Source organism: Empidonax traillii, unplaced genomic scaffold (assembly GCF_003031625.1).
Source record: "Empidonax traillii isolate 1590-97213 ecotype Southwest subspecies unplaced genomic scaffold, ASM303162v1 scaffold194:size798623, whole genome shotgun sequence".
Lineage (NCBI taxonomy): Eukaryota > Metazoa > Chordata > Aves > Passeriformes > Tyrannidae > Empidonax > Empidonax traillii.
The window spans coordinates 253,756-279,987 of record NW_020955387.1 but is presented as its reverse complement, the minus strand read 5'-3'; the positions used below and the strand labels follow the sequence as shown (position 1 = coordinate 279,987).

The 26,232-nt window shown below is 36.6% G+C and overlaps 1 protein-coding gene across 3 annotated transcripts in view; it reads right to left on the bottom strand.

Moving 5' to 3' along the window:
- Window positions 1-1,363: 1,363 nt before the first annotated feature.
- RPS6KA3 (ribosomal protein S6 kinase A3) overlaps window positions 1,364-26,232 on the bottom strand; it is a 77,142-nt gene continuing 52,273 nt past the window's right edge. For 2 of the 3 annotated variants that reach the window (XM_027886763.1, XM_027886765.1), the window contains 13 exons: window positions 25,968-26,038; window positions 21,027-21,115; window positions 20,705-20,769; window positions 20,505-20,607; window positions 19,959-20,083; window positions 17,792-17,917; window positions 16,029-16,118; window positions 11,634-11,792; window positions 8,529-8,690; window positions 8,258-8,334; window positions 7,360-7,477; window positions 6,455-6,595; window positions 1,364-5,308 (listed from right to left, as the gene is read on the bottom strand). In XM_027886763.1, coding sequence (XP_027742564.1) covers window positions 5,186-5,308; window positions 6,455-6,595; window positions 7,360-7,477; window positions 8,258-8,334; window positions 8,529-8,690; window positions 11,634-11,792; window positions 16,029-16,118; window positions 17,792-17,917; window positions 19,959-20,083; window positions 20,505-20,607; window positions 20,705-20,769; window positions 21,027-21,115; window positions 25,968-26,038 — 1,449 coding nt within the window. In that variant the 3' untranslated portion in view covers window positions 1,364-5,185. The remainder of the gene's footprint in view (window positions 5,309-6,454; window positions 6,596-7,359; window positions 7,478-8,257; window positions 8,335-8,528; window positions 8,691-11,633; window positions 11,793-16,028; window positions 16,119-17,791; window positions 17,918-19,958; window positions 20,084-20,504; window positions 20,608-20,704; window positions 20,770-21,026; window positions 21,116-25,967; window positions 26,039-26,232) is intronic. The other variant, XM_027886764.1, reaches the window with a different exon arrangement.

Genomic DNA, 26,232 nt, shown 5'->3' with positions numbered 1-26,232 from the left:
CGGGTCCGGCGGTGGCGGCTCCGGCGCTGCGCGGGCTCGTGCGCTGCGCTCCGGCCGCGGCGCCCCCGGGCCCACAGCGCCCCCCGCGGCACGGAGGGGTCCCGGCACCGCCCGGCACTGCCCGCCCCGGCCCCGAGAGCGGACACGGCCGGGCCGGGCCGGGAACGGCGGGGCGGCCGGGGCTGGAGCCCAGGGGAAAGGAGGAGGAACGGGCAGCGCGCACCCAGCCAGCCCGGGGACACCGCGCACCGCCGGGCCGGAGCGCTGCCCGTGATAACTCCCCTCGCTTCCCAGGGGGACGCACAGGAGAGAGGGGCAAGACTGTTTACGGGGGAATGTAGCGATGGGAGAAGGGGCAATGGGTTAAAATTGAAAAAGAGTAGGTTTAGCTTAGATAGTAGGAAAAAATTCTTTGCTGTGAGGATGACGAGACACTGGAACAGGTTGCCCAGGGAAGCTGTGGATGCCCCATCCCTGGAGGTGTCCAAGGCCAGGTTGGACGGGGCTCTGAGCAACCTGGTCTAGAGGAAAGTGTCTCTCCCCACGGCAGGGAGGTTGGAATTGGATGATCTTTAAGGTCCCTTCCAACCCAAACCATTCTGAAAGTGAGTGGGTATGAAGTTAAGGAAGGCTAAAGTAAGGGGAGATAATAACAACAGGATCTGTGTTATATCGGCCCCCCTTTCTTCCTTTGCAGAATTTCCTGAAGCTGACAGATCATCCAGTTTATTTGTAAATTAATTTTAAGGTGCTTTTGGACAGGTGGGGCAAAGCCTTGTGTGAGCAAAGGGTAGCAGCGATGCACACCTCGGATCCCATGTGTGAATTTCATCTCTCCTCACCAGTCACCAAACCCCTCTTCATATCCTCTGATACCTTTCTTTTGGTACTCACTGAGGAAGGCCTCTGGTTACATTCCTCATAAACTCTGTCAAAATTACTGTAATTTTATGTAAACTACGCAAACTTCTGGAAATCTTCCACGTTCTCCGGGTTGCAAGGCTAAAATGAATTATGGCTGTAACCTTCCAAGTTACGGAGTGCTTCTGCATATATTTTCATTTTTCAAATATTTAAAAGGCTCGTTAACTATCAAAGATGCCTATATTTTCAACGTCCAGAGCAATGCAGACATTGCAGGTATTATTTAGCAGCCTCCCTTTAAGTGCTACTTTAGAGTGGACTGGGATCTTTACAGAGTATTAAAATACAATATTCTTGCACTTTGGTCTTGTTGTATCATATATCAGATCTATAAGCATCTGCTGAATATGTGTATTTTTCCTTTGGCTCCCTCTGTAGCTGACCCAACATGACGTAACACTGCAACATTATATTAAATTAATGATTAAACAAACCAGCATTTTAAGATGTTTGAAAGTTTATTCATAGTAGAAATTTCAATTTCTTTTGAAGACTACAAAACCTGCCATTAGACAGGAGAACAAGCAATGATAACTTTCCAGAACTGTCTCTAGTTACATCTGGAACAGTTTTAATTACACATTAATAACATGATTGGAGCATTTTCTATATCAGACTCTGAATAAAACAATCATTTAAAGTATTCAGTAAATTTTTTTTTATTTTTTAAAACTAGCATTTCAGGTCTATGACAGCAGTGCCAAGCATCTAACAGATGCTATTTTAATGGTCTAGAATAAGGTACAATACCACTGATTTCCTGGAACAGTACCTTAGACTCACTTACATGCCATGCTGAGAAAACTAGTATAAAGGATGATTGTATAGAATCATAGAAAAATATTTTATCTGTGATTTTGTAATTTTTTAAAAACGGTTGAAGTAGACTTCCCCCCAACTAGGTTGCAAAATAATTACATCCCTCATAAGTACACCTTCCCTTTGATTAGGTCAAGAGTATCAGATAAAGCTAATCATTTACATAATTTTCATAAGTGAAAATTCATCTATTAACCATTGCTGCTTACTAAGGGCCAGGACACTTTAAATCCTTTCCTTCCAATAATAGAAAAGCACAGCTTTAGTTGGTACACCACATTTACAAAAGCAAAACACACACACACAGAAAAATCCCAGACACATAAATCTATTTTCTTATGGCCTTGTCTTTTTAGAAAAAAGTTTTAAATACTTTCTTAAAACCTCCCTATAAGTTTCATTCAGTGTTATAGTGATTATGAATACAGAGCGTTGCCCTTACTGGATATAGATGGCATTTAATGAGTATTGCAACTATTCTCTTCCCTCCATTCCCTCGTGGTCTCAAGCACAGTAAATTATAATTTCACACTTAAAAAGAAATTAAAAAAACCCATGGCTGACATACAGAAAATTCACCTGTATCTGCAGTTCTCCTTTTTTTATCCTTTATGTCTCTGTACCCTTAAGTCACTTGCTACACCTTGCAGACCAAGCGGCAGTCCAGCAGTGAATGTACACAGTGTATCATACACTCACATTCTGATAAAAAGGTGTTGGGACTCCAAGAACTATTATCTGGATTTCGCTATAGGTTCTAACAACTGCAGCTCAAAAAACAAAAAAATCAATGTGAAAGTTGTGAACATGGAACCAGGAGGTAAGGTACATAAAACCATGTCTAGCCTGTAAAATAGGCAGACCCTGTACACCTTGGTTTAGAAAGTAACTTAAAAATACCTAGACTTGAATGCAGTCAAATTAGGGTGTGCTAACCCCAGTTGTTTTGCTACAATTTAAAAGGTTCATCCTCTGCTGCTCTATACATGACATAATAGCAACATCTGCCAAGTCTAGACTAAATTAACGACTCACTTGAGAATGTAGATACATAAAATGTAGGAGTTAACTTTGCTTCACTATTTGGCTAATCGTCAGTGAGCTTGAGGACAACAAAATACGGCTACAATAAAACTACTGGAAGTACTTTTAAATTATTTTAAAGTGGATATTGCCAATATTGAGGCAGCTTTACGTTTCCTCTTTTTGGTCTGTTCTTTGCCAGGTACCTACAGATACACAATGAACAGAGGAGAAACTCCCTCCTGAACTGTTCTTATTGACACATTGGCAAGTATTGACATCCCTTTATTTCAACAGTATCAGTTTTAAATCCTGTTTGTTGACTAGATATGTCAATCTTCTGATTAACACCTTTAAAAGCCACTAGAAGGTACAGTTTCCAGGCTTTGAGAAGCCTGACTTAAAATTGCTCACAGAGCTGAAAATACATTTTCTGAAAGGTAAGGTTTTACTAAATTCCTCTAGAACTGCTGACACTGTCAAAAAAATTGTCAATGGTCTTTTTCTGCCTCTAGTTAGAGATGTCTTTTGAAGAAAGGGCAGATGCATCTGTACAAAGCAAGTTTCAATGCTAGAAGGACAATAATGGGATTACTTTCAATTTTAACAAAGGAAGGTTTCCTTAGGAGCTCAGAAATTCTGGCAGAAGAAGCACTCCCATTCACTTAGAGCAAATCTGTGGTGTTACAGATGATTCTCCCTTTCAACAAATCTCTGATGATTTCAGGGAAACAAGCCAATTAATCATCATAAAAGAAATTTAATACAACTAAACCAAGAAAATACCTTCTTATACAAAACAAAATTTGCACCTTTTAGTTTTTAAATTGAATTGTTCATGTAAGCCATTCCCCCAGATCCATATTTTACTAAAGCTGAATTCCCAAAAGCTGTTTTCATATCTGAAAGGAGTTAATGCAGCATGTAATTTTGGTGGAGTGGAACACACTGAATTCAAACACATTCCAGTGCTCTCTCATGTGGGCAATTTGATCTTTCAAGACCAGCCATGGAGATGCACCTTTAATTACTTTAGACACCAAGAGGCCAAGGGTATTAAAAGTTTATATTGGTATTTAGAGTCTTTCATCCTCATTACAAACTTGCTTCCATCTGCAGAAAAGTGAGAATGTTCACTCTGAACAGCTTTATCTTACCTGACTGGGACAATACTATATTCATGCTAAATTAGAATGGCCCTTTTCTAACCCAACAGATCTGGACGACTCGTCTCTCATTTTGCTTTTAATGTCAAGTAAAATTAGCAGAAAATAACTGACAGAACATTAGATCCATCAGTTTTGCACTTGCAGTGAATGTAGTTTAAAACTTTTACAGGCTTCTCCTTATTAGCGGACAACATTTTGCTTTATCTTCAATGTTGCCTTTCTTCTATAATGCCAACATTCAATCAATGAACAAATCCTTTGCAGCTTAAACAAAAGTCATAGACTAGAGATAAAATATTAACAATGGATTGCAAGAATCAACAATATAGAAATGTCCTCTATCAGAAAGTATTTAGCAATCATTCCTGAGTCCAGAGATTAGACGGGAGAGACTAAAAGGAAGGGGAACAAAAGACAGAGCAAGTTATCTTTTCTCTGGGTTATATTACCTATTGGATATATAGTATGGTGAGAGATCCACTGTTTGAATTTTGAGTACTATAAACAGTATCCTGATTTTCATAACATGACATGGTGTCAAAAACACAAAAATGCAGAAAAGACATAGGTGAGGAGAACTACTTATTCATAGAGTATTACATTCAATAGCTGTTTAACAGTCAGGCTTCTTTTAGAGCTGTCCAACAATACTGATTAATCCAGGTGAACTGTTTAATCAGACTTAATTGTCAAAATGATTAATAATATCTAAGTAAAACAAGGCATGTATACATTAAAGAAAACAGCACAGAAATGTACTGCTTGTGAATTGTTTACAAAAACATACAAAATGTTGGATGGCACAAAGTATATAGTGCTAATATAAACAGATTGTTTAAGCTAAGTGCTTAACATAAACTGTCCATTTCTACCTGTAACAAAGAATATTTTAGGGGACAAAAAAAATATTCCTTATAAAAATAATGCTATGTGGTGCAGAGTGCTTTTATTCAGTGTATTTTTGACACAGGTGGCATTTGTAATTCTTCTGGTTTATTCAGTCGCGAACATGATCATTTTCATTGTTTCCACTTGTCACTCCGTTTGCGGCTCCAGTGAGATCAGTAACTTGCCATCAACAGTTTAAAGCGAGAGTAGATGAAAGCAGTAGCAGCAGCAGGAGCAGCAGCATTATAGGTACCAGCTGGGTCAGAGTGTGCTTGCAGGTATCTGTCAGATATGTGCTACCTGTCGCCATGATTTGTGCTATCATCTTATGCCATGGTACCAAGTGTCTGGCTGAGGTCATTTCACAGGGCTGTTGAGGTAATTTTTTTTATACCTCTCCTCTGAGCAAGAGTAGAACGGCCAACTGGCTCCAAAACTGGTGATTGATTACGATTCAAAGCAGAGTAAGTTGCTGCCATTGCACCCTGTTGGGTAGAGAGGAAAAAGCAGTAAGAGTATTTTCTGACTGATGCACACACCATAGACACACAGTGCTAAATGCCAGAGACTCTGAACAAGTTTTATGTTCCAGTCTATTTTCATCTACAAAACAGAAACATACTGCTGCTTTACTCCCGTACCAGCAGTGTTAGGAGTGAGTGTTTTTTAGGTTAATGAATGGGTTTACATTGCTTAAATAGTCAAAACCAGAAGGTATAAGCTAGATTGCTAAATTAAGTTATCTTTTTTCTGCTATGTGAGATAGTTGGGAAATGAAATCACATAAGTAGGGTGTCTCTGCTTATCACTTATATAACCATTTCAGTTCCCAACAAAATATATAAAATCACCAACATTATCCAGAACACGAAGATTTATTTAAAAAAAAAGGTTTGAAAGTTGCGAGCCATGGGATCAGAACGTCCCCCACGTTCCACTTGTGGTTTTGGATGCTAGACATTTCTAATAGCTAACTCAGAGACAGTGTTAATTATCTTCTTCGGATCCCTTTTATGTTGCACAAGAGATTCTTGAATGTAGGACTGCAAACAGGGTGGAATGCAGAGAAATGGAATTCAGTTATTTTTGATTTTCCTCTGCTTGTTCAAACTGAAAAAATTTCAGAGTCAAACCCAGATCTCGTTTCAGACAGATTGCAGAACAGTATGATACCACTGTAATTAACAATGCCCTTTTGACTTCTTCACAGCTTTTACTGTGAACACAAAGTATATTATTTTAGTTACTGACAATTAACCCTCCTCTGAAACTGTAAAATTAGCTAAGCTTTTTTTCAGCTCCCCTAGAGTCACCTGACAACATTTTTCACCATCAGAAGAATGATTTCTTTATGCTGGTTTCCTAACAGTTAAACCTTCCAGTCTAAGTCAGTCCAATAGATTTCAAACACAAGAAAATTAAAGTATTTTAAAAATATTTTAGATTTACCCCCTGTAAGTGGTTTCTCATTAAATCCTATTACATATTACAAGTTCATTTTAGGGCTTAGTCATAACAATTTCTAAATAGTATTTAGAGGAAACACATGCTACCTTAACTTTAAAATCAAAACAACCCCCTTTTGTTTACACTATTTTTGGCTATACAACAATCTGAAAATATCTACTTACCTTCACTAAATGGGGAGCATCCTGCCTGTTCAGCTGGTATTGAGGCAACTGGTCACAGTGAACTATCCAGGGGTGACTTAGAACTTGGGCTGCAGTCAATCTTTGACGGGGGTCAACATGAAGCATTTTTGAAACAAGGTCCTGTCAATAATATACAAAGAGTCAATGCAAATAATAACAGTAAATCTTCAGCTTTAAAACAGATTAGAGTTCCAAACTGAAGATTTCAGAGGTATAAAAATATGCTCATAATGTCAGTTTAAAACAAATGAAAAATCACCCTGCAATGCTAACAGTATGTCTTTTAATTATGTGACTTAATGGAAACTTGGTAACACAAAATGAAGGTATCCAACTAAATAAGGAAAACTTTAGCACTTTAAGCATCTACATAGAAGGGGTGTAAAAGATACTGCACACTGAAGTTTAGAGTCTATTTGGTGTACTTGATGTACTTCTCAAAAAAGTTGTCCAATATTTTTACTTTGTGCAAATGCAGTAAAAAGTGTAATACTTCAGTGGTTTTCATTATCATGATTTAGACTGTCTGTACGATTTTTTAATGTCATGCTTCTACGTGAAGCTTTAGTAGTGCATTTTTCACCAGGGATAACTGTGCATGGGTGTGAATACTGATAAAATACTGATAAAATATTTCTGAGGTCAGCTGTGCACTGCTGCAGCGTAAGGCACACCTGTTTTTCCTCCTACATGCAAGTGACTGTTGAAACATGAAAAGATCAAAAACAGGAGACAAAATTCCAGCCACATAAGGGATGAGATCAGTATTTTAACATAACAAGGGGCGAAACCCAATCATATATGATATAAAATATACATTATGAGCACCATTTTACATTGCAATCCATTTCTGATCCCCCAAAGGACAAAGGAAATATACTTGCCTTAGCTGTGTCTGAAACAGTATTCCAATAACCACCACTGAGAGAGAACTTTCCACTACCTATTCGGGCCAAAATCTCCTCTGGGGTGTCATCAGGACCATTTGCAAAAGGCGTGTAGCTATTTAACCAAACAATTTCTATGTTAATAAACTCCCATAACGTAGATCTCAATAGGTATTATAAATCTGATTGTAAGATTCAAAGAGTTCAGCATAATTATATGCAACAGACAGTCAAACAGTTGTAAAATAAATTACTCTTAACACATTAAAACACATGGCCCAGACTACAGATCTGTTCTGACTGCATGTATTCCCTCCCTGTTCGGTCTGAAAAGCAGATTTTTCCACCAAAGTGGCAACCTTAATAACCCAGCATGAAAAGATAAATCTAGTTGCTATTGCATCTGCCAAACATCTTTTGAACTTGTGGTACTATATTTGAATTTGTTTTTCATCATATTACAATTCATTTCTATTGCATATAAAATGTTTTTCTATCACACGTATCCTAACTGCATCACTTCAAACTATTCAGTGGCTGAATTTTGTACACAATCAGGCTTTAATGCATTGCAAGTTTATTTGTAACATATATTTTCTTCAACATTTATACTGCCTGATCTTCTAATTTTCACATGAAACAAATTCTTGGTCCTAAATCACCTTTAAGCAGAAATTAAACACCTAAAATGGATGAAACGTTAAGAAGCAAAGAATTTTTCACATCAGTCCCTGCAAATCTGGATTCCGCTAAAGGCAAAGCATATTCTCAACCCCGAAGTTGAGATTAATCAGTGCTTTGATAGAAGTATATGTAACAGTGGACCCACATTTATTCTTCTTCTTTTTATACTGGTTGGCTATTCTATAGGGAAGCAAAATCAAATTACCCTTACCCAGTAAGCATGGTGTAAAGCAGAACACCAAGGCTCCATATGTCACATGCAGCATCATAACCTTGCCTCTTTAAAACCTGAGGGAGACAAATTTTTTTTTCTGAAAAACCTGCTCAGAAATGCTTTGATTATGCCATAAAAATAGTAAGATTTCAAATTTTTAGTGTTTGCAAAGTGATTCTACTTGTTATGCAAGAACGAAAAAAATATCTGACTAGTAAAAAAATTCCATTAAGATAAATCAAGGCACATAAGCTATTCTGCTATTTACCTCTGGTGCAACAAAATTTGCTGTGTAACACGGAGTCATCAGAAGACCATTTTCTGCTCGCAGTTGTTTTGCAAAGCCAAAATCACATATTCGAATTGATTCTGGATTACCAGATTCATCAACATAAAGAATATTGCTAGGCTTCAGGTCTCTGTGAACAACCTGAAAAAATTAAAACGAACTGCTAAATAAGATAAGTTAAACACACGAAAAGCTTTCTGTTAGAATTAGCAATTCTGCTACTCAATTTCAAATCTCCCCTCGGTTTCCAGAGTTCCAGCTTGTGCCATCAGCTGCAGGGTTCTGATGCTTTGTGGTGTCTGGAATACTACAGTTCTAACTTGGAAACCCTTAACTACAGAACTCCCTCCAGACATCCCACCCCTCCCTAATTTATTTGTACAGACGGTTCCAGATGTCTTGTTCTAATGGTTGAATCACAAAATTCCTTTTAAACATGCACATCTACAAGGCTCTTTAAATCAGAACCTTTGCCTAGTAATGTCTTTTGGAGTCACGGGCATCTGTAATGACCTGTTACATTTTTTTCACAAGACAAAATAGCCTAAAGCCTCCAGAGTCTGCTCTCTCTAAAGGAAAGGGTATACACAGCTCTAAAACAATAGGGGGGAATCTAAATGTCCTCCTTTAAATATTTAACGGAACATGAAGGCCTTTATCTTCCTGATTGTCCTGTGTGTTTTATTAATAACAAACACAACTTTTCATGGTTAAATCTGAACAGAAGAGACTGTGGTGAAACATTTAAAGAAGGTAATCACACTGGAACAAGAAGATACTCCCAAACTCCTGCAAATAAGGGATGTGCAGAAAGCACAAGTTCTACACACTCCTCCAAGGTGAGCAGAGATTCAGGAAAGTAAATAATATAAGGCTAACAAGTAAAAGAGTGCAGAGGGTCTTGCACATTGCAAAGCCATGTTACACACAGTCTAGTTAGTAGAGACTTTTTCAGCCTGCAAATACTTTGCAGTTCTCAGATTTAACAAAACAAATGCTCAAAATTATGGAAATAAGCACCTTGTAAGCTGAAATATACAAATGATACTAAAGAATTTGACTTGAAACAGTAGATGTCAAGGGGAACATCCTGGCTTTAGATATCAGTGTATGAGAGAACCAGGTCCTGATAGCCCTTGTTTTTTGGTGTTCAAATAGATGAGAAACCTTCTTCTCTAAGTGAAACATCCTCTACTGCTCCAAGAGGCAGAAGAAAAAAAAAAAAATCACAGTTTTACTCTCATTGATCCTTCACGTTTTTTTAAAATAGATTCTAAAAGGAGTAGAAAGGAAAAGGTGGGCAATAGAAGCAGCACAGATCTGGGGATCTGGCAGTTTCTAGAATCAGTCTGCTTGAGTTTTATGCTTTTTTTGGAAGAAGCAATTCTCAAGTAGGGGGAAGAATAAGTGTAACAGTCTAGTTCAAATTCAAATGCTAATTCTCAAGCAATCAAAATGTTTACATCAAATAATAAATATGTCCCTGTATTAAGCTGTTTTATCAAAGTTAAATTTTGAAAATATTTAGAAATATAATTTTTTAAAAAATATGTCAGATTGTGTAGGTTATATTGATATTATCTTGTTTATCGTTGTAGTGATGTCTATTGTGCCAATCTTTAATTGTTGTATGCTTTTAGAATGCTTTGAGTGAGAGATGGATTTCATTCCTTACTTAGCTAATTTTTCAGTTCAAAAGTATCCTATGAATGTCCATGAGGAAACTCCTGGGAAGGATTATGGAGACTGCGAACAGATTCAGAGTCTGTCAAACCAGATATTACATAATGCCATATTCAAATGAGCTCCTCCAGAGTCCAAAGGAGTTACAACAGGAAAATCCACTGAAAACAGGAAGGACTCTTCCAGACAACAATTAGACTACTGAAGTGCTCACTGTTTACATAATATGGCCATCTTTCATGTGGAGATGTACTTAACATAAGACCTGAAAATTTCCAAAAGCCAAAGTTCCAAAGGTGGCCTAATATAAGTTAAAATGCCAATATTTACAGAGGTCTATGGTAAAGAAACAAGGGCTCCTAAAATCTCTTACTTGATGCAAGGACACTGGGCCTCTTTTGGCCACATTTGGCAAGAACGAACCAAGTTATGATTTGTTATTCTGTTATCTCTATTTCCATATAGAAGGTATCAAGGTTTGTTCATAATTCCCAGGGGTGCTGCTGGCCAAGGATGCTCATCCTGTGCACACAGACTCAAAACCACACACATGAGCAAGTGATTGAGAAAGTGATGAATCACAGAATAAAATACCAGATAACTTTGACCATAAATTTTCTGGAATAACAGCTTCCAGAAATGACAGTGTGGGCTGAATTGTTATTTGTTACTTAAAATAATTTGAGTACTATGTGTTCCAAAGCATCTTTCCTTGGATACTAACATCACGTATGAGCAACTTGACTTTTCCTTGCACCTGTACTTCCTGCCTTTTCTCTATTCCCTTTTTCTTCTTTACTTAAAAATGCAACACAGCTTGTCATTCTTGCCATGCAATTGTCACACCGTCCTTCTCTATATTTGAACTACCTCTGTTTCCAGAGTAATTTCCAAAGTGTCTATTTTCTGTCTCCTAAGAGTCTCTTACAACTTCTGACCCTATGGCACAGGAGTTACAAGTTATAAACAGCGTTCTTCAAAACCAAGAAGTCAAAGAAATTACAAGTGCAATGGGTGGAAAATAAATTTTCAGGGTCTATCACAGGATGAGATTGGAATTATATTAGGTCCTATGGGTAAGCAAAAGCACTGGTCCTAGCACTTCTTCCTGTACTTTCTTCCTCTCGTATCCTCTCTGTTAGCCACTATCTGCATATTCCACAGAACTGCTGACAGACTGCATGAAGAACAACAGAAACAGTTGCATCATCTCAGTCATCTGAACACATAAACAGGTGATAAAGAACGTTTTGATTTCAACACAAATTCCTGCTGCAATTTAATTGTTTACAAAGAATTACTTAATTACCACACAGAAGAATGTACCAAGATATGAATTTATGCTTCTGAAAGAGAAGAATATTAACAACTATAAACATTTTGTCCGAGATGAAAACTTACCCCTTGTGCATGGAGATATTCCACCGTTTTTGTTATTGTGAACAGAACAGCGCTGGCTTCCCGTTCGGAGAAAAATTTCTGCCTAAGAATTTTATCCAGCAGTTCTCCTCCCTTCATCAGTTCTGTTACTACATATACATATTTTCCATCATCATATACCTGCAAAAAGTATATAAATATGTAAACTTCAAAACGTTTATTCTCTGCTGTCTTCCTGTGAAATGCTCAGAGATAGTGCAGGTATGTCCACAAGCTGTTTTCTTTGATTATTTTTCCCATATTTCTCAACCCACACACTATCCAAACGTGGTTCATCTTCAGAAATGAACACAAAACCCTCTACAAAAAGGTGGTGTAGTAATGAAACAACATAAAAATACTGACATGTACGTGTTTAAAGACAAGAAAGGATGATTAACATGTAGCTTTCCCCCAACAGTTCTACTGAAACAAAATTAAACTAGACACGAGAGAAATTAAGTAGTAGAAAATGGAAGCTAGTCTAATTAAAGCAGAGATAATTCTAGCAGCAATTATTGCACCAAATTACAAATATGAACAGAGATCATTCCAACTGAACAGTGAGAAAAAAAAATAAATAAATGGAAGCACATAAAGCCTATACTGAAGTCTAAAATTTATAAAATATGTATATTTTAGCCCTTACTTCTAGTTATGGAAAATGGCTTAATTTTTGCATGGCTTTTATCTTCCAGGGAAGCAGTAGTTGGGATTTATTTTATATCATCGCCAGGGGGCGCTCCAGACTGAGCAATACCCAAACACGTTTTAAGGTCTCTCCTTGAGCATTTCAGTTGCACTTCCATGGAATGGTGGACCTTAAAGACCCTTTTGTTCCAACCCCCCTGCCATAGGCAGGGATACCTTTCAGGTTGCTCAAAGCCCCATCCAACCTGGCCTTGGCTCAGCTCAAACCACCCATCCAGAACTGATTCCTGATTGGGTGAAAACTTTTACAGGTTCTGTTCCCTATTATCATTTCAAACAATTTTTTGTGGCGATGTTGAAATTATTTTCTTCAGTAAAACATTTGAAATTCAAACTAGTTTAAGTAGAAACAACTATCCAAGTTGTACTAAAATAAATCTGGGAATAGATATCAGCTAAATAACAGAAAAGAGGAAAAAAAGCTTTCATCCCAATTTACTTGTGTTAAGCTCTCTCGGAAATATATGCTACTAAAGTTCTAAGCTTCAAAATTGTTGTGCTCTTAACTATACTAAAAGGATTTATTTTCTCACCAAATGAAAAAAAAAAAAAAAAAGAGAAAGAATTTTAAAGAAATGATTCTGCAGGCTTTACACGCTTTTGATCTTAAGGAGAGGAAGACATGGTGGGTTTCTGTGATATCATTCAACAGAAATTTTCCTCCACAAAATATGACTGATCTTCTGAATGTGTTTGTATTAAGACTTTACACATTACACAGTATTGAAAAACAGAATTACCTAATTGTAGATACTAGATTGGATATTTTTTTAATAGGCATGCTTTCTGTAATCTTAGTATAACATAAGGAAATAAGCTTATTTCGTTTGACAGACAGAGCACACACCCCTCAGCACTGCAGAAGGCATTCAAGCGAAATCTGCATTTAGTTACTATTTTATCTGCCAGTCCTGTCTGCCTGCCAAAAAAGCCCACAAATAACTCACCCCAAACAAACCATTCCCCTCGCCCCCATGCCTCTAATGGTATTATCAACTTAGTTGTTTGCACTGAATAAATACTGTTGAAGTTTTCTTCACAGTCTGGTGCACAGTATTATATTAAGATCATAAATGTGACCCTACTTTTTAAATTAACTCTGGGCACAAGCCAAAGATCAGCTGGTATGTCTTCTCTACCAGGCAAAGTGGAAGAAACTACAGTGAGAAACAAATGTAGGTACATAAAATTTAATGGAGAAAGAAAACAAGGTTCTTGCAAAGTGAAGTAAGATTTTACATATATATAGTTAGGTGGGTTTTTTAACTCATAAATAAGCACTTGGACAGGGAGACTGGATATGTTGTATTCAAGTTTCTAAAATGCATCAGAAAAGCTTCTTCAAGCAATGCTTTAAATAACTCAGTACAAAAGTTCTGCTACAGCACAGTAATGAATACATTAAAATACATACATATAATGGCCTGGCACAGGAAGTTTGTAGGTAATGTTTTGTTGGAAGCTGTGTGCTTCCTCTGTTCTTACACTGTTTCCTAGGCATCCACTAATGGCCTCTGTCAGGGGCAGGATATTGGATAAGAAGGACATCTGAGTTAGCACAATATAGCTCCTTCTTTTGTTTATATACTGTGCAACTCAAAAAGACCACTGATAACAATCAGAAGCAAAATCCCAGAGGACTGTGCACTGCAGAAATAATTTGGTCTTTTGAATATCCATTGTTTCAATCCAAACACCTTCAGAATTAAATAACATAAAAAGGCTGAACAAGAAATCAAATTTCCATCTTAAGCTTAATTCCAGTATTACTGCATTTCTTCTTGAAATAGAAGAAAAGAAACTATTTCTTGCAGAATAATTATTTCCACAGACAGGCACTTAAATGCTGAAGTGTTTTATTTTGGTTTTTCAGATTAGAAGCATTTAAGATTTGATGCAGAACTGAATGAAAAATTGAGCAAATCAACAATGAGTTTTATTTTTATAATGAGACGTGGTGCTAAAGTTTGAGACCTGAAGGAAAAACACTCCTTATTGTCTCCTCTGAAAGTTGCAATAGCACACCACTATATTGTGGCATATGCAAGCAATCTGCCCCTTGGATCTACAGATTTAGGACAATGAAAACTTAATGTTAAATTCTTATAGTATTGAATAATATACAAGTTTCTATTATATATGAATCCTACACCTCTTTTCTTACACTGGACATCCATAATGTCTGCTTGGAGAACTGATCTGAAGCTGAAGTGAGTGAGAATCACAGTCTGCTGTCTTTCTCTTTGGGCTTAAGGTTTTTTTTTTTGTTGTTGTTTTTGTAGTCTCCTATTTGTGTATTGCTGTTGCTGTGCATGAAAGATGGTTCCTGCTGAAAGATGACTGATGGTGATAAAAAATTAATTACAAAGTAAAATAGTTCAGCATATATGGCAACTGTTCAAGGTTGCCTGGATTCTCTGTTCTCAGTGTAAAATATTCATAAAGCTAAAGTTCAGGTAAGTGCCCATATTCTTACGTTTGCCTTCCCACTTAAATAACATAACCTCTATTATGACTTAAAGTAACACACGAGCCAACATGCAGCACTAAGAGCAACATGAATGCTGATGCAGGTTCTGTTTAGCACAGTTGCTTTATTGTCTGCACGAAGCAGAACGGAAAGTGGGATTGCAATTATGGTATCCAGCCTGCAGTAAGGTAAGTTCCATGGTGGGCTCCCCTGTATATCTGCCTTATTTTGTTCATCCAAGAAAGGGCCGAACTATATGATATGGATAAGGTGAAGACAGATTATAGTAGAAGAACTTCCTGCAGAGTTCTCTAGTGCTCATCTCCACAGTATTTATGAGCTATTGTTTTAATGACTTTGAAATGTCTGATAATCTCCCTTCAGCTGAGCTCAGCTTCCAGGAAATGGTTTGCTGTTTTGCTTGAGGTTTGGTTTGGGGAACCAGAATATTTTCCTGCACTCTAAGAAAGTCATTAAGCATATACCTTTTTAATTTTTAATCCTCTTTAAAGAATAATCAAGGGGAGAAAGACAATTTTCTTTTTCTGTTAGATCATCAGAATCTATTGTTTACTACGAAAAACCTCTACCTCCTAACTTATGCTATTCCCTGCTTTTTATGGTCAGAGCATTTCTACGGTCAGAGCAAACAGCAAAGTAAAAATAGCTAGATAGTGTTCCAGACAAAGACCAGACAAAGATAATAGGTAAAAAACAGTGATAATCATGAATATGGAAAGATTTTGTCTAATATTGAGTAATACTTGCAACTGTCCATGAAAATTACTTCGGGTACTGAGCTAACAGTGAGTTCTTAGTTATATAATAATGTACATCAAAATTGCTTTTGATTAATGTAGACCAAAGCAGATTCAAAGTTAAGTAAAAAAAAACAAAACTTGCTTGTTGCTTTAAAATACAGCCAATGTCAAATGACTTATTCTTGTGCTAGCATTTATGAAGGATGAGTTATTTGAATCTTTAGGATTATGCTGTACCAAAATATGAGCATCTTTAAAAGAAAATGTCTGCAAAAAACCTAGATACTGTTGAATAAATTGCATTGGGACATTGTTTTATTTTTAAATACTGAAAAACATGAACACAAATCTAAAACATGCAGTTTGTCATCTCTCAAATTAGAAAGTGATACACAATTATAATACACTAAAGGATGTCTCTAAAATGCTACTTACATCTTTTAGGGTAATAATATTTGGATGCTGTCCATAGCGCAGCAGGATTTCAATCTCCTCTGTTGGATCTCTTTTACTCTTGTCAATAATCTGTAAGAGCAAATAGATACAGAAGTATAATTCTTTTTGTGAATATTATATAGTGTAACACTTCGGGGTGCTTACTGGCATAAACAGTTAAACAATATTTATTGTTGTACAGGGCACAGATTATAAGCCAAATCCACTTGGTTAAATTGGAACAGCAAGGCAAAGCAAAAAATGTTAAGAAATGAAAAAAAATCTCTGTTGAAAAGAATTTTGGAAGATAAGCGATCTGATACCTTTGGTTGTGATAAACAATGTAAAGCTGTTTAGTAGATAAGTCTTCAGTCACCCTTTATTTAATAAAATAGGAAGTTCCTAATTTAAGATGAGATACTGGTTTGATGTTGTTAATGAACTGATCTCAAAAAAATATTTGGTGCAGCAAAAGATAAAGTACGAGAGAATAAAAAATTTAGAGAAAGCATTCATTATGAAAGTCCATTTGAATCTCTGGAGACTTGCTATAAGGCTCTGAAGTTCTCCCTCTGTAAACAAAAAAAAATATTATTTTGCCCTATTTAGAAAGCATTCTTCAGTTTTTTCCTCCTGAATTGTAGAATTTCCTATAATGTCTTTTCCATCTCTATCTTACCCCTTCATCTTATGCCCTTACTGCCACCAGGCCCATCCTAACACATCAGACATCGATCACCTTATTCCTTTTGTCTTGATTCCTTGAGGAAAAAAAATGCCTTAACAGAGGCAATAGAAAAAGTGAGGCAATCTTCACAGTAAGTTTTGTAGCTGAGGGAATTAACAGCTATGCCATACTTTCTTCCAATTTCAAAAACTTACTTCAAATTGAAAGCACAGAAATCAAATCTGTTCCTGGCCAGAATCAGAATAAAGATAAGTATTTAACTACCAGATTGAAACTGGAAGGTCTCCAATAGGCAATCTACATATAAGGGTACAGCAAAACATAATTCATCTTCACATTCTACATAATTAGGTAGTAAGCTGTTCAGCAATTAAAAAAGAGAACTCTCTCATAGTACAGGATTTAAAGACTGCTTTTATTTTTCCACTTAGAATATCTGCTAATCCATATTTCTGCTTTCATAGTAACCATTCAGTCCCACAGTGTTATACAGAAAGACAAAAAACCTTGTAATTGCAGTTCTGGGAAATCTACTGATTTCAACTAAGAATTTAATGCCTTCAAAGAAGTGTTAAGAAAGCCCAATAGAATAACATAATAACAACATTAAAATCTTGTTGAAAACTAGGAAGCAAAGACAGAGTTGAAGTTTATTCTGGAAGTTGTACCAGACTTAACACTGTTACCAATGCCTTACCCACTTGAGAATTCATGAATTTACTTTGGAAGCAAAAAAACCATACATAACTATGTTTGAATAAAAGTAATCAATTACATTTATAAAAAAAATATAAATGTCATGAAAGTTTTTCGTAGCACATTTCCTCCTAGAAGCAATCTTGCAGCTCTTATCAGTTGCCATAATTATATAGGTGATTCAAGGACTGAAGGTTGCTTTTCACCACCCAAAAAAGCATATCGATAACAAAAGCCATAGAAATACTATAGAAATATCTCCCAATATATATTCTATTGGGTTGACTAGTATAGTTCACAGTTGCATATAATATATTTTTATATTAAAAATTATCTTAATTTTTATGTTCTGAAAAATGTGATTTATAACAGTCATTACCTTTACAGCATACTCCATGTTGGAAGCTTTATGAATACATCTCTTGCAGATAGAGTAAGACCCAACTCCAATATCTTCCTTTACTTCATATCCATCAGTAAACTGAATGCTGTTCCTGTGCAACTGCTACCAAAATAACATTATCAATTGATGATTATTCTTAATATATAACTGATATTTTTATCAAAATAAATTCTTTTAAATTCCTATTGATTTGCTTCAAACTTTAAACTGATGACTATACAATGTCAAAGTGGTCTAAAGAGGCACTACCTTTTGTTTAAAATTAGTAAATTAGAGATAAATTGTAAATTAGATATATTGCAAATATTGCACACTGTATTTTAGAAACTGACAGAATTATTTTTCTGATTACTGACTTAAAAATGGAATTTCCAAACAAACAAACAAAAAAACCCAGAAGACTTCAAGATAAAATAGTGATACCACAATGGTAAAAAGGTATCATTTGTTTCTATTATCTGAATAGACAGATGAATGCCAGCTGGAGAATTCAGACATACTGAATAGAATATAATTAAATGGAATTGCATGGCAGGGCAGTCAAAAAATCCTTTCACAGAAATAAAAAGCTGAAAGAAGGACAAATGTTCACTCTTGTAAGGGAAGGAAATGGTGTTCTAGTGTAAGGAGTTTGTGCAAAGGATGCAAAGCATTTGCAGGAAACCATCTGGGTATCCTGCAGCACAGAAAAGAGGAAATAGGAGTGAGGAAGTGGTTGAGGGGCACAGAGGAAAGGCATCAGAGAAACAGACCTTTACAAGAGAAGGAAACCATACACAAAGAGAAATAATTTCATCCACAAAACTATGGGGGAAAGAAGCAGCACAGAATAGCTTGAAGAAACTTTTACCAAGATATCAGGACCAGAAATAATCCTATGCATATATCAAATCAGACAGCTTCTTGAGAATAAAAAAGGATATAAGCTTGTATTTTCAAAATTTTATTACACATGAAACAGTAACGTGTAGAAAAAAGCATGTTGAGACTATTCTAGACACAATGACAATGTTAAGGAAATACAAGAGTTATTAATGTTCTGAATAAATTGTGGTTTTGTTTTTTATTTTCTCCGACATCTTCAAAATACCTGTGCAGTGCAAAATACAAATAAACCCTATCATAGAGCCCACCTTTGTATTTTGTACCCATACATCAAGAAATTTTCAATACAGTTTAGATCACCAGTTGATTTTCATGACTCAGTAAAATTAGAATTATTAAAAGCAGAAAGAGGAGGCAGAAAAACAATTTTTTAAGAGATCTTTCCGTTTTCTCTCCTGCACGTGCATCTGCTTTTGTCCCTGCTAGTTGTAAACTCTCCAGTGTATTTTGGAATGACCTCAGCCTCATAAGGAGGCAAGGCAAGCCTCTCCCCATTCTAGCAAGAGGCTCACCCCTTTCTTGTCTCACAGAAAACTGCACCTTCCCAGAGGTCTGTTGAACAAAAATAAGCAGCACTGGCAGTAACAGAATATTTAAGAATAGCAAATGCATTAGGCTATTAAAAGTGACAACCTCACAATTATACAGGAGGCTGTACTGGAGTCGTTCTAGTACTTCAAGGAAGCGAAAGCTCCAGCACGAACTGTAACACTGACTTGTCTGATACACTGAAATCAGTCACAAAATAGCACAGAATAGCAAATTAACTTAAAGTGGCTTGGGAGAGATAGAATATGTCCTGGGTCATGGATTCCAAGATGCACAGCAGTCCAGAACATTCAGATACAATCCTCAATTGTATTTCAGTGCCTCCTACTACTGCATTGGAGGAATCAACTGACATTTTCATGCATGGGGAAAAAAAGTCAAGACATCTGTTATTCTCCTCTATCTTATAGTTATGGCTTGATATTAAAGAGTTAAATCAGTAGAGATGGTAGAATGTTTTCATTTAAGGATTGAAGCGTATTTACACCTGTAGCTGGTCAGTAATTAAACAGGTCCTGCACCTTCAGAGATTTTGTTTAGATAAAACAATCGGATCTTTACTTTTCTTGTATAAAAGCTGATAATGACTTTGTCATGGTACTTCATCCTGTCAGGAAGGAACCAATCCCTCCACCAAGACACAGCACTGATTTTTTTTTTTTTGAATTTACTGATCTACCGATTTTTTTTTTTAAGTAGATGTACTCACCTGGACGATTGAATGCACTCCAACTGTCTGCATTGCTTGGCTTTCATCATCAGATGCAATGGCTACAAAACTAAATCCCCGAAAGAGCTGATGTGCATTAGCACTGGGTGGGATACCTGGTGAATCTGAAAAACACATTGTCTAGTTACAAGTAGAGTTTTTAAAATACAGATATGAGATTATGTCTCATATAGAGATTATTTGCTGAGGAGCAAACTACAGCTTTATTCTATACAAAGACTGGAATTTCCAGACAGTGTTTCTGAGGATGAAAATACAAATAATTAATGAATTCTTTTGCATATATCATCTGGAAACACAACTGATAATCACATAATTTTCTAATACAACTTTAGTACTTTACTAAAATATTTACATATAGCAGCATTTATGCGTTATGTTTTTGTAGGAGAATAGTGAAATTTTGGTAACATCCTAAATTTGTAAAGACAACTTTCTATTAAATTCTGAATGGATCAGTGCAAAACTGATCCATTCAAATTCTATTTTTTAATTATGTAAATAACTTCATTGTTATCTGTTTACCTTTTGGAGTTTTTGCTGTAAACTCAGGGTCAAAATAAAATGTATCTTCAGGTCTGCCAGTTGCGGGTTTAAAAGGGGGATGAATTTCTCTCCTGTATAATTTCTGAAGAGAAGGAACACATAGTGAATGGAAAAGTTATATGACACCACTAAAACTTAACCAAGAAATTCACTGAATTAATTTTTAATTAGATACTCACATTCCAATCTATTTTGGAAAAGAATGCATGCCTCTTAATTTCTTCTACTCCATCTGGACCTGCTCCTTTTATAAGGAAGAAAAATGCCTGTGAACTGTTTTCTCCTTGGTCAAAGGAATGGTTAGCAAAATTATTTCTTATTTCTTTTGCATTAATTTTAGATGTATGACTAGCGGAAATGATAATACTTTGTTGATCACTAGAAGAACAAACAGGCAACCTACATTCTTACTTTAAAGCCTATTTTACACAAGAATTAAAATTTATCACTGATGTTATTAATATTATGATCAAATTTTGAATATTTTGCTGAACATTTTACCTAATCTGTTTGCTGGGTTTCTTTTGAAGAGCATTCGCAGAAGACTCTGTGCTTCAGGACTCAAGAACTGGGGCATTCCAAGTTTGGCCCTATAGAATAAAAATAATTAATAGTATACAAATATATTTAGGTGAGAATTAACTCTGCATTCTCCCTTCCTTTGTCATTCAAAAAATCTGTAACAAAGTAGCATCACTGAGAAATTGCCTTCAGACATCAGACACAGAGCAAAAGTGCTGTCAGTCATGTAAATATGTTTGGGGTTTGGTTTTTTTTTTGTTTTTTTTTGTTTTTTTTTTTTTAATAATATTTTCAGTAATGACTCCAGAAATTAAGTAGAGGAAGAGGTAGCAAAACACACAGAGAAGAATAGTTATAGGATAACAGTTTACAAACTTGTAAAGTTTTGCAATATGTTTTATTTATTTATAGGTCCAGTTACTACCAAATGACACCAAACAAACCATTCTGATAGTTCATATAAAAGACAGTTTAGGAGTGAGAAAACTATCACAATAGGACAACTACCAAAAGAACCCAGGAAAAACAACAGGAAACCTAAGCTAGATGACAGCAACTGAATTAAGGTAGGACATTTTAAAAAAATAGCAGGTAAAAAAACCTAAAAAGATCACTCCTTTTTTCTTTTTACTCCCCTCACCAATCTATTTAAAATATTTTTCCAACTTGCCAGTCTTCAATTTTTCAATTTAAAATTTTGTAGTTCTGTCACTTAGTTTTGTTTTCTAATCCTTGCCATATTTTTCTCCTCTCCACTTAACATTGAGTCTCCATTCTCTCACTGTTACTAGGTCTCACTTTTTCTTATAACAATGGTAAAGAGGGATATAATTCACTCCTTTCCATCACTAATTCAACCTGTAGCTTGTATTTTTCTGTAACAGTCCATGACACGAGCTTTGTGTATGTTTCAGTCAGAAGACATGATCTGCCTTGTGTTTCAGGTATTTGTAGATGTCTATCTCCGTGACACTTCAGCAAGTGCGTATGTGTTGCCACTGGTTCACTGTTCATTACTTTAAAACTAGAATTAATAAAAAATTTTCCATTCCTTTCAGCATTAAAACAGTCAGTGGCATGGAGGAGGAAAAGTCTGAAAAACTTTGCCTTCTTTGGGCTCTTCAATAGCATACTACAGATGTTGGCAGATCAAGGCCACCAGTGGAGTGGAGGAACGGGCAGTGGGCTATCCAATGCTTCCTGATTGCAATGCACTATTAGCAGCTGAATTCTTACTCATGCATTTTATATTTTGTGATTCCACTGCATGTTCATGTGATGTCGTTTCTGCTTATAGTCAAGCATCACAGAGCTACATTGAAAGCAGGGAACACACTGTCTGCAAAAGCACAATGGTAACATTTACAATGTTCCTGAAGGACCGAGAACAGACAAGCATGATAGGACTGTGCTGGGGCGGGTGGGAATCTTTGTCCTGTTATAATCCAAAACAACTCCACCAACATGAAGATGCAGCCCTGGAGGCTCAGCATGAAAGGTCAGCTGCCTAGAAAAATCTAAAACCAGGCCAAAACCAACTGCAATTAATCTTATGGAGAAGTGACTCAACAGACAGAAACAAAGGACTGGTACATACTGCAGTCCACAGTGGAGTGAGTTAGAGGCCCTCGTGCAAACTACAGAGATCATGACTCTCACTGCTCCTTCTCCATCATGAAGGGGCACCTTTCACAAACCCCTGTACTGGACATGTGACACGGCAGAAGAAAAGGCAATCACCAGGTCCTCAGAGTTCCTATGGCATGCAACTACATGAGTGACAGCAATTTTTTTCTGACATTCCTGATAGACAACAGGAAAGCTTTATATGAAGGCATACCTCTTCAGTAAAGAGAAAATATCTTTTAAAAATTGAACTCTATTGCTGCAACCTATGATTTCTTCAAACTACAGAGTTTCTCAGTTTTAGGTAAAACACACAAGAATAAACGAAAACTTGTCTTGATAATGTTGAGAGAAATAAAGAACCCAAAACCCCATGTAGTGTAAGAAGAATGCATTTTCTGTGGAATTTTAAGAAACAGAAGGTAAGAAAAGCAATATATCTTAAATGATACACTATGGAAATTCCAGTTCATATGCACACATGTCCATTTTAAAGTTTTACAAAAAATTTAAGGAAAAAATATATCAGTATGCAGAAAATAAAAAGAGAACATATAGCCGGAAAAAACAAGTGTGAACTTATTAGAAAACACTTTAAAATATCTTCTGTTTTTCAGCTGTTTATATTACCAACAGCAAAATACTTTATTATTCATAAGTGTACAAAACATTGAAGAGGGTAAAATATCTTTACATCATAAAACCCACTGCGCACTTTCTGTGCTGCTATTTGAAACTAATAACAATTACAAAGACTAGAAGGTGAAAAAATAAAGTTGGCAAGGGAATTGAGAGATTCATGCTCAAAGGAAATCTGAAAGTGATTACAGAATCATGGAGTCCTATGATGGTTTAGGTTGGAAAAGACCTTTAATATCATCAGGTCCAAGCATTAGCCCAGCACTGCCAAGTCCACCACTAAATCATGTCCCTAAGTGCCACAACTACATCTTTTTAAAAACCTTCAGGGGATGGTGACTGCACCACTTCCCTGGGTAGCCTGTCTCAATGCTTGACAATCCTTTCTGTGAAGAAACTTTTCTTAATATCCAGTCTAAACCTCCCCGTGCACTCGAGGTCATTTCCTCTTGTCCTGTCACTTCTTATTTGGGAAAAGGGACGAACTCCCACCTTGCTACAAACTCCTTTTAGGTAGTTGTAGAGAGTGATAAAGTTTCCCCCGAGTCTCCTTTCCTCCAGGCTAAACAACCCCAGTTCCCTCAGTTGCAGGGATCTGCAGCTTGAGCTCCAGACCCTTCACCAGCTCCACTGCCCTCCTCTGGACTTGCTCTGATACTTAAATGTATTTATTGTACTGAGGAGCCCAAAACTGAACACAGGAGTCGAGGTGGGGCCTCACCAGTGCCAAGTACAGGGGGATGGTCTCTGCCCTGGTCCTGATGGCCACCTGATTTCTGATACAAGCCAGGATGTCATTGGCCTTCTTGGCCACCTGGGCACACTGTTGGCTCATGTTCAGCCACTGCTGACCAACAACCCCAGGATCCTTCTCCTCTTCACAGCTTTCCAGCCACTCTTCCCTAAGACTGGAGTGTTGCGTGGGGTTGTTGTGACCCAAGTGCAGGACCTGGCACTTGGCCTCATATAATTGCCCTTGGCCCACTGATTCAGCCTGTCCAGATTCTTCTGTAAAGCCTTCCTACCCTCCAGCAGATCCCCACTCCCTCTCACCCAACTTGGGGTCACCTGCAAACTGGCTGAGGTGCCCTTGATTCCCTTGTCCAGATTGTTGCTAAAGATGTTAAACAGGACTGGCCCCAGTACCCAGTGCTGGGGAACATCACCTGTGACCGGCCACCAGCTTGATGCAATTCCATTCACCACCACTCTCTGGGCTATCAAAGACTATGAATATCAATTAACTGGGGAGATGCAACGAGAATATTCGACATGGCAGCTGAATACAGAAGATATTTATAGCAACAGTGAAAAGACTGCTGAGGAACAGAGTGGAGTCACATGCAAGCAAAAGGAAGAAGAGAAAGATGTGACTCATGAGACATGGAGAGAAAAAAATGCATGGCTCCTGAAACAAGTGAGAGTGCAGTAGAATTATCTCAGACTAGCTTCTTGTAAATAGGGGGAGGAGAGAATTGCTGTGAATAGATAGAACCTTTTAGTTACAGACATTGAATAATCAAAACATGGAGCTTTGAACTGGCATGGTGCTGAGCCAGCAGAAGAAAGTAGCATCACTAAATATATTTGCAAATAAGATGAGGAAGAAAAACAAGGGCAAAGAAAAACATAACTTATGCATTATGAAAGCAAAAGCAAGGAAAAGAATGAGTTTTTTGTCTAGCGGTTTTCACATTCTAATTACTTAAAAAAAATATGAAAGAATTTCATATATTTATTTTTCAAAACAGGCTGTTGGTGTAGAAGAAGTGTCAACTTTGATATACAGGTAGACAAGTGGTAACAGGACTAAGAACAATGATAAACAATAAAGCAAAAAAATGAGAAAACTAAAATAGCCTTATGAGCTTTCATGGAAAAAAATGGTATTAGTTAAAGTGGATGGAAACAGAGAAGTGAACCTATGATATGAGGAAATAGACTTGTTTGCACAGTGTTTGGCTACAGTCCCAAAGTGGGGCAGTTATGCCACAGGTTGTATTAGTTTAGAGGATATGTGGGGAATCAGCAGGGAAGAAAAAGCAGGCCTTCATTAGCAAAAACAAGAACATTAACTGCATGAAGGAAAGTAATTTCCACAATATAGCTAATGCAAAATCTATACTGAAAATAGCCAAGGGGAAAATTGGAGCTTGGGCAAGTTATAGGAGAGTAGAGAAGGGAGGATGCACTTTATCAAATAGAGGAAATATTGGGGAAGCAAGTTGTTGGTAGCACCATTAATATAAGGAAGTACGGTGAGGAGCTGGTAAGATAAAGGAGGAGAGAAAATACTTTCTCAAAAAGTCCCAAAAACCTAAAACAAAGAAAAAAAAAACACCAAGGAAAAAAAAGGACAGGTTATCAAAAAGGATAAGAAAGTTAAAAAATATTATGGAAATAAGATGGGAAAGACCATATGGTTGAAGTTATTATTACAGATTAAAGAGCTGCTATGAAATTCTTTGTACCTGGTATGGGGGAGGAATAGAAAAGCAAATTAGATAGGCAGCAAAGGGAATTAATAATATGGAATAGGGAGTGAGGATTTACCAGTACCTTTGAAAATGAGGGAAGAGTAGAAATTAGATATTGCAGCCCGGAGGGCATCCCTGTAGAATACCTGATGAGATATATAAATAAGAGTGTACTCACTTGAGAATCATAGTCATGGTTTCTTTTCTGTCTTTCCCTTGGAAAGGTAGAGTACCAGTGAGCATTTCAAACTGTATAGAGTAAAACTTTCATCAATTACATTACCTGGACAAAAACTAATTTTTGACAAAACTACTTAGCATCTTAACCTTCCAAAATTCATGCATGTTAACAATCAAGTCTGCGCAAAACAACTTCACTGTACAGTTTAAATTGCTACAAACATTGAGCAGCCTTTGCCATTTTTAAAGCTGCAAAATATTTT